This window comes from Scyliorhinus canicula, chromosome 4 (assembly GCF_902713615.1).
Source record: "Scyliorhinus canicula chromosome 4, sScyCan1.1, whole genome shotgun sequence".
NCBI lineage: Eukaryota > Metazoa > Chordata > Chondrichthyes > Carcharhiniformes > Scyliorhinidae > Scyliorhinus > Scyliorhinus canicula.
Genome location: NC_052149.1, coordinates 24,988,846 through 25,002,790, shown reverse-complemented (window position 1 = coordinate 25,002,790; position 13,945 = coordinate 24,988,846). Strand labels below are relative to the sequence as shown.

Sequence of the window (13,945 nt, the reverse complement as noted above, 5' to 3'; positions counted from 1 at the left end):
GGACAAATAGGACAACATCGGACTATTTTAGTCTGCACCGGGGGATGAGACAGGATGCCTCCCTCCCCACTGTTGTTCGCGCTAGCAGTAGAGCCGTTGCAATTGCTCTGAGAGCCTCAAGGGGATGGAAGGGGCTGGTCCGGAGGGGGGTGGGGGGCAAGGGGGGGGGGGGGGGGGGGGGGGGGTGGAGCACAGAGTCTTGCTCTATGCAGCCAACCTGCTTCTGTATGTATCGGACCCAATAGAGGGGATGGTAGAAATCATGAGGATTCTAGGGGAATTCGGCCAGTTTTCGGGGTATAAGCTAAATATGGGGAAAAGCGAGATGTTTGTGGTCCAGGCGAGGGGTCAGGAGAGGCGATTGGGGGAGCTGCCGTTTTAATTAGTAGGGGGAAGCTTTAGGTACCTAGGCATTCAAGTGGCACGGGAATGGGACCGGCTGCATAAATTTAATCTGGCCTGACTAGTCGACCAAATGAAGGACGATTTTCGGAGATGGCTGGGAGGGTGCAGACGGTGAAGATGACGGTCTTCCCGAGATTCCTGTTTGTATTTCAGTGTCTCCCCATCTTTATTCCACGGTCCTTTTTTTTTTTATAAATTTAGATTACCCAATTATTTTTTCCAATTAAGGGGCAATTTAGCGTGGCCAATCCACCTACTCTGCACATTTTTGGGTTGTGGGGGCGAAACCCACGCAGACACGGGGAGAATGTGCAAACTCCACACGGACAGTGACCCAGAGCCGGGATCGAACCTGGGACCTCAGCGCCGTGAGGCGGTTGTGCTAACCACTAGGCCACCATGCTGCCCCTTCCACGGTCCTTTTTAAACGGGTCAACAAAGTGATCACTGGCTTCGTTTGGGCAGGCAAGACCCCGCTGGTAGGAAGGTAATGCTTGAGCGGAGTCGGGGAGAGGGCAGGCTGGCGCTGCCAAATTTTAGTAACTATTACTGGGCGGCGAATATAGCCATGATCAGGAAGTGCATGGTGGGGGAGGGATTGGCATGGGAGCGTATGGAGGCGGCTTCATGCAAGGGCACCAGTCTGGGGGCGTTGGTAACTGCGTCTCTGCCGTTCCCGCCGGCACGGTACTCTACCAGCCCCATAGTGGTGGCAGCCCTGAGAGTCTGGGGGCAATGGAGGAGACATGTGGGAGCAGATGGAGCATCGGTCTCGTCCCCAATCTGTAATAATCACCGGTTTGCCCCGGGAAGTATGGATGGGGGGTTCTGGATATGGCGGAGAGCAGTGATTGAGAGGATGGGGTCATGTTTTCGAGGGGAGCTTTCCGAGTATGAGGGCACTGGAGGAGAAGTTTGGGTTGGCGAGGGGAAACAAATTCAGGTATCTGCAGGTGTGGGACTTCCTACGTAAACAGGCGTCATCCTTCCCGCTCCTACCGCTAAGGGGCATTCAGGACAGGGTAGTTTCCAGAGGGTGGGTAGGAGAAGGGAGCATCTCTGACATTTACAAGGAACGTATGGGGTCAGAGGAGATGCAGACCAAGGAGCTGAAGCGCAATTAAGAGGAGGAGCTGGGAGGAGAGATAGAGGATGGTCTATGGGCGGACGCGTTGAGTAGAGTCAACACGTCCGCAACACGTGCCAAGCTCAGCCTGATACAATTCAAGGTCGTTCATCGGGCTCACATGACAGTGGCCCGGATGAGCAGATTCTTTGGGGTGGAAGACTGGTGTGCAAGATGTGCGGTAGGACCAGCGAACCATATCCACATGTTCTGGACATGTCCGAAGCTTAGGGGATTTTGTCAGGGGTTTGCAGATGTCATGTCCACGGTGTTAAAAACAAGAGTGGCACTGAGTCCAGCGGTGGCGATTTTCGGGGAAGACCCAGGAATCCAGGAGGAGAAAGAGGCAAACGTTCTGGCCTTTGCTTCCCTGGTAGCCCAGAGACGGATACTATTAGCCCCTGAAGTCGGAGACCTGGCTATCGGACATGGCTAGCTTTCTCTGTTTGGAGAAAATCAAGTTCGCCTTGAGAGGGTCACAGTTAGGGTTCACCCGGAGGTGGCAACCGTTCGGTCGACTTCTTCGCGGAAATTAATCATCAGAAGGGGGGGGGGGGCTTAGTTTAGCTTAGAGTAGGGGGTTAATAAAGATGGGACCTGTGAGGAAGGGAGACAGCATTTGCACTATGTTTATAGTTTCATATACGTTGTTTATTTTGTTGTTGTTACAATACCACAAATACCTCAATAAAATGTTTATTTTTTTTTAAAGTATTGTTCTGCGTGCAGCTCAGAGATCATTCTGTACATGAAAAGAAAATACATAATAGGACGAACATTAAATACACAGTGCAAAAAGGCATTGGGTGAAGGATACGGGAGTGTAATACTACTCGGTAGAGAAGAGGTGTGAAGACATCAGAACTTCGTGATGAACATTAAAGTTTTCCACCTTAGGGCAGCACGGTGGCCTAGTGGTTAGCACAACCGCCTCACGGCGCTGAGGTCCCAGGGTCGATCCCGGCTCTGGGTCACTGTCCGTGTGGAGTTTGCACGTTCTCCCCGTGTCTGCGTGGGTTTCGCCCCCACAACCCAAAAATGTGCAGAGTAGGTGGATTGGCCACGCTAAATTGCCCCTTAATTGGAAAAAATAATTGGCTAATCTAAATTTATTTTAAAAAATTAAAAAAAAAAAAGTTTTCCACCTTGAATAAATTCCATATCTTTGCTGTTCTAAGTGCTTCCTCCATGAAAATCCCCAATCGTCAAATGATTGGGGAACCAAGCACACTAGCATCAAAATCAAGGCTGAAACGTTTGGCGATTCAGTCAGCTGTCGAGGATGTCCTTCCCACTCAGATCAATCGAGATCCTTAAGTAGCCAATTAAGGCCATTAGGGCCTAGTCCTGCTCTTGCTGGCATTGACCCAGCATCAAAGGGCACCCTCTATCACATGGGGAGATTGTTTAGTAAAACGTGGCAGTAGCCTATTCAGCCCGTTGAGCCTGCTTCTCCACTGAAAACTATCATGGCTGATCATCCACTATCCCCATAACCATTTGCATTATTGTTAATCAAAAATCTGTCAATCTCTGCTCTAAACATACATAATGATGAAGGTCCCACAGCCCTCTGGGGTAGAAAATTCCACGGTTTCACAACCCCCGTGTAAAGAAATTTATCCTCATTTTGAAATCGTGTCCCTGACTCCCCAACCAAGGGAAACATCTTACCTACATCTACCCTGTCCATTCCTTTAAAGGATTTTGTAGGTTTCAATGAGATCACCTCTAATTCTTTGAAACTCTCGAGAATACAGGTCCAGTTTGCCCATCTCTCCTGACAAGACAGTCCCGCCGACCCCAGAAAAAGTCTGGCAAACCTCCCTCTATGGCAGTAATGTCCTTTTTGGGGTAAGGGTACCAAAAATGCACACAGTACTCCAGGTGAAGTCTAACCCAGCTCCTGCACAATTGAAGCAAGACCTCAGTACTCCTGTACTCAAATCCTTTTGCGATAAAGGCTAATATTCTATTAGCCTTCCTAATAGATTACTCTATCTGCATGCTAGACTTCAGTGACTTATGGACAAGGACACCCAGGTCCCATTGTACATTTATACTCTACCATTTAGCAAATACTCTATTCCTTCTACCAAAATGGATTACCTCACACTTTTTTCCACATTATATTCCATCTGCCATGTTCTTGCCCACTCACTATGGTCTATCCAAATCCTCCAGTAGCCACATCTCCCTCAAAACATATTCCTGTCTAGTTTTGATTCATTCACAATCTCCACCCTTAAAAATGGGCAGATGTCAGATGGGCACAGAACCATGCGGAATTCCCAGAAACAAGCCAGATTTCTGACCTGCCAACAAGGCAGGGCAACAATGCTTGCATTAAATTAAACACTGGGTGTGCATCATAGATGTCATACCCTCCCTCAGCTGAGGGACGGAGGCAAGTGATAATCAGAAAGAGATTTCCTTGCCTATGATTCACTTGAATTCTTTGAGACTTTATGGTGCCCACTCCTACCAACTCCACTTTTGGTCGATATGTCCTTCATTGATACAGAGCATATTCTGCGATAGAGATGGAAGAATCTGGGACAATGACCAAATCCATGTCAGGCTGTTGCTCCATTAGACTCTGAAACAGCTCTCCCAACATTTTATCTCTAGGTGTTCATGAAGAGAAAGGCAGCACGGTGGCACAGTGGTTAGCATTGCTGCCTCACCGCGCCGAGGATCCAGGTTCGATCCCGGCCCTGGGTCACTGTTCATGTGGAGTTTGCACATTCTCCCAGTGTCTGCATGGGTCTCATCCCCACAACCTAAAAGGATGTGCAGGGTAGGTGAATTGGCCATGCTAAATTGCCCCTTAATTGGGGAAAAAAAAAAAAAGAATTGGGTCCTCTAAATTAAAAAGTGGGAGGACTTCACAGATCAGTTGGTCTGTATGCGCCTGTGTTACATCTAAATAAAGGTGCCTCGGCCAAAACCGTAGGGTGATCTCATTTAGTGACAACAGCGCCAATGGACTGCACTACCGTATTTACCACAAGCCTTTTCCTTGGTCTGATGAAGGAGCCAAAAACCTAAAATGTTCACCTTTTCTCCCTCTCTCCAGGCGCCACCTGGCCTGCTGAGTATTAACTGCATTTTCTATTTTTAATTTCAATCTCAGTTTTGTTTACAGTAAACTCCTGAATAAGAACTCATTGCTGTCAGACAGACAGGATGTACTTTTACAGGAATTATCACACTCTAATACCGTGGAACACGGATTAGGAAAATCAGTTAACAATATGAATAAAAAGAACTTGCATTTATATTACACTTTTCATGACCACTGGATACCCCAACACACTCTATAGCAATTAATTTGAAGTGTATTTACTGCTGCAATGTAGGAAATGTGCTAGCCAATTTGTGCACCACAAGCAGCAATATGATAAAGACCAGCTTTTTTGAGAGATGGTAATGGAGGGATAAGCATTGGCTGGACACTAGGGTAACTCTCCTGCTTAGAAATATTTTACATCCACTCGGGCAGATAGATGAGGCCTTAGTTTAACGCCCCATCTGAAAGATGGCACTTCCAACAATCCAGCACTCCCTCGGTCCAAAGCTGGTGTAACAGCCTTGATTTTGGTGTTCAAGCCCTGAAGTGGAACTTGAACCTTGCAATCATAAACGAGAGTGCTACCAGTGATCTGCAGCCAATCGTTGGACATATATCATGATGCCTTTTGAATGACTTCTAACTCAAAGCATATTCAAATTTAATATTTCCAATAAGGATCTAATCGAGATAACTCATCATCAGTCCGGGGATAAATAAGGAAAAAAATTGAAATGCACATATGTGGAAATAATATGCTGTCAAAACATATTTCAGATTACAAAGCATGTAGAATATTTTTTCATACAGGCCACAAGTTGGCTTTTGACTTTACCTACAAATAATTTAATTGCCTGTAAAGTGCTTTAGGATGTTTGAGAAATCCAGTATATGAATGCAAGTTCTTTCTTTGCAGCTAACAGAAGTCTAAAGCACACACACAAGTGAAAGCAAATTCAGTTCCATGATGGCCATGTTGAGAAGGTCACCCGAGTAGTCACAGAGTGTCTCTGAAGTCAATTCAATGGACAGCCGCAACATTAATTAATTCAACCACTGTATTTGGATTTTGCCTCATTATTGGCCCATTAATTTGAACTTGTAAAACAGCTAACATAATCTACTGGCTAAAGCACAAGTCTGTTGCTGTTTCCCCTTGGTCCTTTCTTGCCCACAAATACTGCTATTGTTCAATATGGCACTCACCAGTACATAGTAGTAAGCATACAGCGCTGTCGAATGGTGAATAATAAAGTATATGTCTCCAATTGCTTTCCAATACCATAAAATAAGCAGGAAATCTGGAAAAACAATGCAAAACAAAAAATAGGAAGGGATTAATTGTGGTCTAGAGGTTTACTCAGTTGCTCAAACAAGGCTTCAGCAGCTTTTACCACAGCATCAGCACAAACAGCCTAACACCAAAAACATAGACAATATTACATAAATCTATCAGCGCAACAACTAACTGGAAATGTGGTGCTACTATTGTAAAAGAAAAACCTCCGTAACAGGTCAGTGAAACGTTTGTGAATAATTTTAGTTAAATTACATTCAATTTCCTCAGGCATAGTGCTTTATTATAGTTATTGAAAATAGGAGTTACCACCCATATTCTTACACAATGCTTTAAACAGTCTAGTGCGCAGAATTTCTGCATTGGATAATAGTTTATAGGATAAATCTATACTGCCCATAAAGTATCTACATGCATTGTTTAGATCCTTCAAGTCAGTATTAGACAAGCTACTGAAGCATATTTAAACAAGTGTGCAGATCCACACATAACAGGAATGCTTCCTGCCGATTTTGCCCAAGTCATTCTCAAGAAATTACGTAGGTGTAACTAAAAGGGGTCCTGTATGCAGCCCTGTATGTTCTCCAATAAAGTTGGTTTAATTGAGTGGTTCCAAGTGACATCAAAGGGTTCCATTTGCAAACGCAGTAACGCCATAGCATTGGCGTCAGTGGCACTCAGTCTGATCAGTCTTCAACCAAACTGATTCCCATTGCAAATAGTTTCTTCTACCAGATGCTGGTGTTAATAAATGATCTAAAAGGTTTTTAAATGTTTAAACAGTGTTAACATTCTTTAGTAATAAAACAAAAAGTATATTTCACATGAAATCTCTCTCTCTCTCCTCCCCCCCCCCCCCCCCCCCCCCCCCCCCCACCCCCCACCACCCACCCCGGCTCCCCATGATTTATTTGGATGGTCACAAATCTGGACCAATTCAAATAAACAGCAAACTACAACTCTCGCACAGTTTAAATAGAATCAGTCTTCAAAACTTCATTCTGACTTGGCTTTCCAAGTCGGTCCAGGATTCTCTGCTTGACTTGACAATGCCACTCTCTAACATAGGTTGGTTAAACCAGTGTTTTTTATTGCAAATAGCAATAAAAGCAGTTTTTGGTTCTTTATGTTTTGGATTCCCCAAAAGCTGTTCATTGACATGAAATACCAAGTCTCTCGCAAACTAATGACATGCATTATTTGTGACAAGTGGTAAAAATACACACAACTGCTTTCAATTATCTGAACAGCAAGCACCAAAGTACATTAAAAGCCGTACCCCTTCAGAAAGAGTGCTGCAGTATGTTGATCCTCAATCATTTAAATCGTTATGAACTGGAGTAATGTTTCCTTAACCCAATTATAATACTGACTCACGAAACACCTTTGCCGTTTTTTGGAGCTAAGAAGCTGAATGAATAATTGCACCTCTTCATTCTTCTCTCCCCCTACCCTCACAAAAACTACCTCCAAATAAAACAAATTCCTGAAGGCAAAAACAAAAAGATTAGCACAGGACGTCCACCAGAAAAAATAAAACTAAAGTGAGACAGGCCGATGCATCAAGTTACTCCAAGTCCAGATTTTTTAGCGCATGACAAATGACAAGGTCCAGTGCACAGCAGCAGCAACAAGTGAAGGTTCAATCTGAATCTATTCCAAAATCTTTGCATTGAAATTTTCATTACGGAAATCTCTATGCAAAAGACTCTTAGAATGAAGCAAATTCCTCAAAAAAAATTCTGGGTGGCACAGTGGTTAGCGCTGATGCCACAGTGGTTAGCACTGCTGCCTCACAGCGCCAGGGACTGGATTCAATTCCGGCCTTGGGTGACTGTCTGTGTGGCGTTGATCCGTTCTCCCAGTGTCTGCATGGGTTTCATCCGGGTGCTCCTGGTCCCTCCCACAGACCAAAGAATTTTTTTAAAGTATTTTTATTGAAGAGTTTTGTTTAGAACAAACAAATAAAATATATCAAAATACACAATAGTAACAAATACAAAAATTCAACAATTTGAAGGGCAATGTTACAGTAACACTGCTTGTAAGCACCTGTGCTACAGGTGTAGTGCAAACACTATGTTTCTGCCCCGTGGCTGCTGGTCACAAAAGGTCTTTGAAGATTTTGGTGAACTGCTTCCACCTGAAGTGGAACCCTTCATCCAACACCCTGATGGCAAATTTTATTTTCTCAAGCCTCAGGAATACTGCCAGGTCGGCCAGCCAGTCTGAGACCTTGGGTGGTGATGCCATCTCCATCCGAGCAGGAATCGTCGCTGGGCTATCTGGGAGGCAAAGGTCAGGGTGTCGGCCCCCCAACCCATCAAAGTGTTCTGGCTGTTCTGACACCCTGAAGGCTGCCACTAATGGGCATGGCTCCACCCTAACCCCCACGACCTCAAACATGGCCTCAAAGGTGGTCCAGAATCTGGTCAGCCTTGGGCCGGACCAGAATATGTGGGAATGGTTAGCCAGACTCCCCAACACCGCTCACATCTGTCTTCCACCTCTGGGAAGAATCCACTCGTGCGTGTCCTGGTCAGGTGTGCCCTGTGCATTACGTTTAGCTGTGCCAGACTAAGCCTCGCACACAAGGAGCTGGAGTTAATCCTGTGTAGTATCTCGCTCTGGAATCCTCCCCCTATCTCAATGCCCAGTTTTTCCTCCCACCGGTCTTGTGTTTCGTCCAGTGGGGCCCTTACCGCAACGAGCAGTCATCCTTATATGTCCATGCACTTAACCCTCCCAAATTCATCCTCTATTGACAGTCTTTCCTGCAGGGTGTGTCTGGATAACTGGGGAACGATGGGCCTCCATGCGGAGGAAGTCTCATACTTGAGGATATCGGAGCTTGTTCTCTTTCTGGAGCGAGAACTTTTCCGTTAGTTCCCCCAGAGTTGCTACTCTGCCATCTACGAATAAATCTCTGACCCTCAACACCCCTTCCTCCCTTCTCCTGGTTTTATATGTGGCCACAGTTCAAAGATGTGCAGGTTAGGTGGATTGGCCATGCTAAATTGCCCTCAAGTGTCCAAAGATGTGCAGGTTGAAAGGGGTGGGGGAGTGGGCCTGGGTAGAAGGTTGGTGCAGACACGATGGGTCGAATGGCCTCCTTCTGCACTGTAGGGATTGTATGGATGTAAAAGGACATCACTGCAAAAATTAAAGCGCAAATGACTATATATTTTAACATTTCAATATCATTAATGAGCAAACATTTCAGGGCATTATAAAAAAGTCTCATTTTTAAAAAGTTGAAAGGATTTTTGTTTACAAAGAAAATGTTAGTACAAATGAAGTCTAATCGACAAATGCTGGAAGTACACAGGAGACTCATCAGAATCTGAAGAAAAACAGATTAATATTCCACATCTTGTCTTTTCACCAGATTCTGATGAGTCTCCTGTGTACTTCCAGCATTTGTCGATTAGACTTCATTTGTACTAACATTTTCTTTGTAAACAAAAATCCTTTCAACTTTTTAAAAATGAGACTTTTTTTATAATGCCCTGAAATGTTTGCTCTATAATGCCAGCCTGCTTGAAACCTCCCTTTGTGTTGATTTTGCATTTTCATGCCATTTAGAAACTTTAACCCAGTAACAGCAATGCTATCTTAACCAGTTTAGATTGTTTTATAATGTACTCCACAGATCCTTTCACCTCCATTGTGTTATCCCCCGTACCCCCCAGAAGAGAAAGATGTTTAAACCCGAGATTTCCACAAACATTGCAGTCCACATCTTACCTAGTCACGAAGCAACAGCCCTTTATTTCCTAGTTCCTAACCAAATTCAGATTTTGCTGTGACATGGTAACTCATAGAATCTTAGAATTAACAGTGCAGAAGGAGGCCATTCGGCCCATCGAGTCTGCATCGGCCCTTGGAAAGAGCACCCCATTTAAGGCCACACTTCAAACCTATCCGCGTAACCCAGTAATCCCAGTTAAATAAAACACTTGATAGGGGAAAATATTTTTCAGATGAATATGTACTCACCTGATATGAGGTAGCCTGCAGTTAGACCAACGTTTAATTTTACCAGTGTAGGTTCTCCCCTGTAAATAGCAATAAACAGAAGGTTACATTTCACAAAAATGAACTGGATTTAATAATCATGCTCACAACATGGAACCTCTATCCTACTGAGTTATTAGGTCAACTGCGATGGCCTTGCAGTTGAATGGTCTGCCAACGCTCATATATGAATAACTGCCATTTATAATAATAATCTTTATTATTGTCACAAGTAGACTTGCATTACACTGCAATGAAGTTACTGTGAAAACTCCCTAGTCGCCACATTCCGGCGCCAGTTCAGGACACAGAGAGAATTCCGAATGTGCAATTCAGCTAACAGCACGTCTTTCGGGACTTTTGGAAGGAAACCGGAGGAAACCCATGCAGACACGGGGAGAATGTGCAGACTCCGCACAGACAGTGACCCAAGCCTGGAATCAAACCTGGGTCCTTGGCGCTGTGAAGCAACGGTGCTAACCAAAGATAACAATCAAAATAACAATAATTTTTATTGTCACAAGTAGGCTTACATTAACACATTCCGGCCCCTGTTCGGATACACAGAGTTGATCAGAAACTGAATTGGACTAGCCATATAAATACTGTGGTGACAAGAGCAGGTCAATTGCTGGGAATCCTGCTGCAAGTAACTCACCTCCCATCTCCCAAAGCCTGTCCACAATCTACAAGGTGTAAGTCAGGAGTGTGATGGAATACCCTCCACTTGCCTGGATGAGTGCAGCTCCAAAAACACTCAAGAAGCTCAACATCATCCAGGACAAAGCAACCCACTTGATTGGCACCCCTTTCAAACATTCACTCCCTCCACCATCAACACACGGTGGCAGAAGTATATAACATCCACAAGATACATTGCATGAACTCAACAAAGAACAAAGAAAAGCACAGTGAAACTGGCAAGAAGGCAGGTGGCCTTTAACAGGGTGAAGGCAGTCCATAACAAGAGTAGTGAGCGGTTCGGGGTTGACTACCTGGCAAAGCTGAGATTTACAACAAAGAACAAAGAAAAGTACAGCACAGGAACAGGCCCTTCGGCCCTCCAAGCCTGTGCCGTCCATGCTGCCCAACTAAACTACAATCTTCTACACTTCCTAGGTCCGTATCCCTCTATTCCCATCCGATTCATGTATTTGTCAAGATGCCCCTGAAATGTCACTATCGTCCCTGCTTCCACCACCTCCTCCGGCAGCGAGTTCCAGGCACCCACTACCCTCTGTGTAAAAAACCTGCCTCGTACATCTACTCTAAACCTTGCCCCTAGCACCTTAAACCTATGCCCCCTAGTAATTGACGCCTCTACCCTGGGAAAAAGCCGACTATCCACTCTGTCTATGCCCCTCATAATTTTGTAGACCTCTATAAGGTCAACTTCCGTTGTTCCAGTGAGAACAAATTGAGTTTATTCAACCGCTCCTCATTGCTAATGCCCTCCATACCAGGCAACATCCTGGTATATCTCTTCTGCAGCCTCTCTAAAGCCTCCACATCCTTCTGGTAGTGCTAGAGGTTCTGTACAGCTGCAACATGACTTGCCAATTCTTATACTCAATGCCCAGGCCAATGAAGGCAAGCATTCCGTATTCCTTTTTGACTACCTTCTCCACCTGTGTTGACCCTTTCAGTGACCTGTGGACCTGTACACCTAGATCTCTCTGACTTTCAATACTCTTGAGGGTTCTACCATTCACTGTATATTCCCTACCTGTATTAGACCTTCCAAAATGCATCACCTCACATTTGTCCGAATTAAACTCCATCTGCCATCTCTCCGCCCAAGTCTCCAAACGATCTAAATCCTGCTGTATCCTCTGACAGTCCTCATCGCTATCCGCAATTCCACCAACCTTTGTGTCGTCTGCAAACTTACTAATCAGACCAGTTACATTTTCCTCCAAATCATTTATATATACTATGAACTCAAAGGTCCCAGCACTGATCCCTGCAGAACACCAGTAGTCACAGCCCTCCAATCAGAAAAGCACCCTTCCATTGCTACTCTCTGCCTTCTATGACCGAGCCAGTTCTGTATCCATCTTGCCAGCTCACCCCTGATCCGGTGTGACTTCACCTTTTGTACCAGTCTGCCATGAGGGACCTTGTCAAAGGCCTTACTGAAGTCCATATAGACAACATCCACTGCCCTACCTGCATCAATCATCTTTGTGACCTCTTCGAAAAACTCTATCAAGTTAGTGAGACACGGCCTCCCCTTCACAAAACCATGCTGCCCCTCGCTAATACATCCATTTGCTTCCAAATGGGAGTAGATCCTGTCTCGAACAATTCTCTCCAGTAATTTCCTTACCACTGACGCAAGGCTCACCGGCCTGTAGTTCCCTGGATTATCCTTGCTACCGTTCATAAACAAAGGAACAACATTGGCTATTCTTCAGTCCTCCGGGACATCACTTGAAGACAGTGAGGATCCAAAGATTTCTGTCAAGGCCTCAGCAATTTCCTCTCTAGTCTCCTCAGTATTCTGGGGGAGATCCCATCAGGCCCTGGGGATTTATCTACCTTAATATTTTTCAAGACACCCAACACCTCATCTTTTTGGATCTCAATGTGACCCAGGCTGTCGACACACCCTTCTGCAGACTCAACATCCACCAATTCCTTCTCTTTGGTGAATACTGATGCAAAGTATTCATTTAGTATCTCGCCCATTTCCTCTGGCTCCACGCATAGATTCCTTTGCCTATCCTTCAGTGGGCCAACCTCTTGCTTTTTATGTACTCACCAAGGCTCCCTAGACAACACCTTCCAAACCCACAACTGCTAAAATCTAAAAGGGCAAGGGCAGCAGATCCAAGGGAACACCACCACTGGAGGCTCCCCTCCAAGCCATACACCATCCTGACTGGAAATATATCACCTTTCCTTCAATGTTGCTATATCAAATTCCTGGAATCTCCTCCCCAATAGCACTGTGGGTGTACCTATGCCATATGGACAGCAGCAGTTCAAGAAAGCAACAGGGAGCCATACGGCCCGTTGTGCCTGCACTGACCCTCCTAAAGAGCACCCCACCGAAGCCCACTCCCCCACCCTATCCCTGAAACCCCATCTAACCTGCGCATCTTTGGACAATAAGGGGCAACTTAGCATGACCAATCCACCTAACGTGCACATTTTGGACTATGGGAGGAAACTGGAGCACCCGGAGGAAACCCATGCAGACACGGAGAGAACGTGCAGACTCCGCACAGACAGTGCAAAGCCAGAATTGAACCCGGGTCCCTGGCGCTGTGGTGCAGCGGTGTTGACCACTGTGCCCCGGGCCACCCCAAATAAACGTTACGTTCCGACTATCTATTCTGGCCAGGTGTGGAGAAGAGTTTAATTTGCACAGTAAGGGTTAGTCAATTGTCAGTTTAATTCCAGGGTACTTGTTTTCTTTCTCGGTCATTTTGCTTTGAAGCTATGGGTACGATGGGAGTGCAAGGGAGGGAGCATGGCACAAAGCAGATAATGCTGCGTGGCGAAGCAAAGGTGCTGCTGTGAGGGGCGGAGAAGGACTGTTTTCATGTTAACAGCCAACTAGAATGCCATGTGGGCTCAAGTTATGTTCAAAAGGAAGGGGACAGATCCCCATGACGTTGCGATTTATGGAACAATGAGTCAACAAGTATGCCTTGCTGGTGAAAATCAGATATGGGAGACACAGGAGGAGTGGAACAACCTTTGGAGGATCCTGGAAGCTTCGACCTGGTGTGGCAGAGAGACGTGAACCTACTGGGGAGGCAGGAGTAACTTTGGACTTTTTCTTGGAATGGTGCATATCTACCATATCTGGTGCACAGAAAAAAGGGATTGCAACTCACAGTTCGACTGCACTGGTTAGTTAGTACAAAATATCTTTTCGTTATGTTAAGTAATGTTTGATCCATGTTGATATAATTTGTTAATTAAAAGTCTTAAAATGTGAAATCTTCAGTCATTTCCTTCAGTTGCTGGGAAATTCATTAAGTAAGTTATCTGTCTCTACAGGGATCATAACAGC

At 45.2% G+C, this 13,945-nt stretch overlaps 1 protein-coding gene across 7 annotated transcripts in view; it reads right to left on the bottom strand.

The window, feature by feature from the left end:
• Window positions 1-13,945, bottom strand: part of tlcd4a (TLC domain containing 4a) — a 73,508-nt gene that overhangs the window by 48,077 nt on the left and 11,486 nt on the right. For all 7 annotated transcript variants that reach the window (XM_038793900.1, XM_038793906.1, XM_038793904.1 and 4 more), the window contains 2 exons: window positions 9,901-9,959; window positions 5,811-5,905 (listed from right to left, as the gene is read on the bottom strand). In XM_038793900.1, the coding sequence (XP_038649828.1) occupies window positions 5,811-5,905; window positions 9,901-9,959 (154 nt within the window). The remainder of the gene's footprint in view (window positions 1-5,810; window positions 5,906-9,900; window positions 9,960-13,945) is intronic.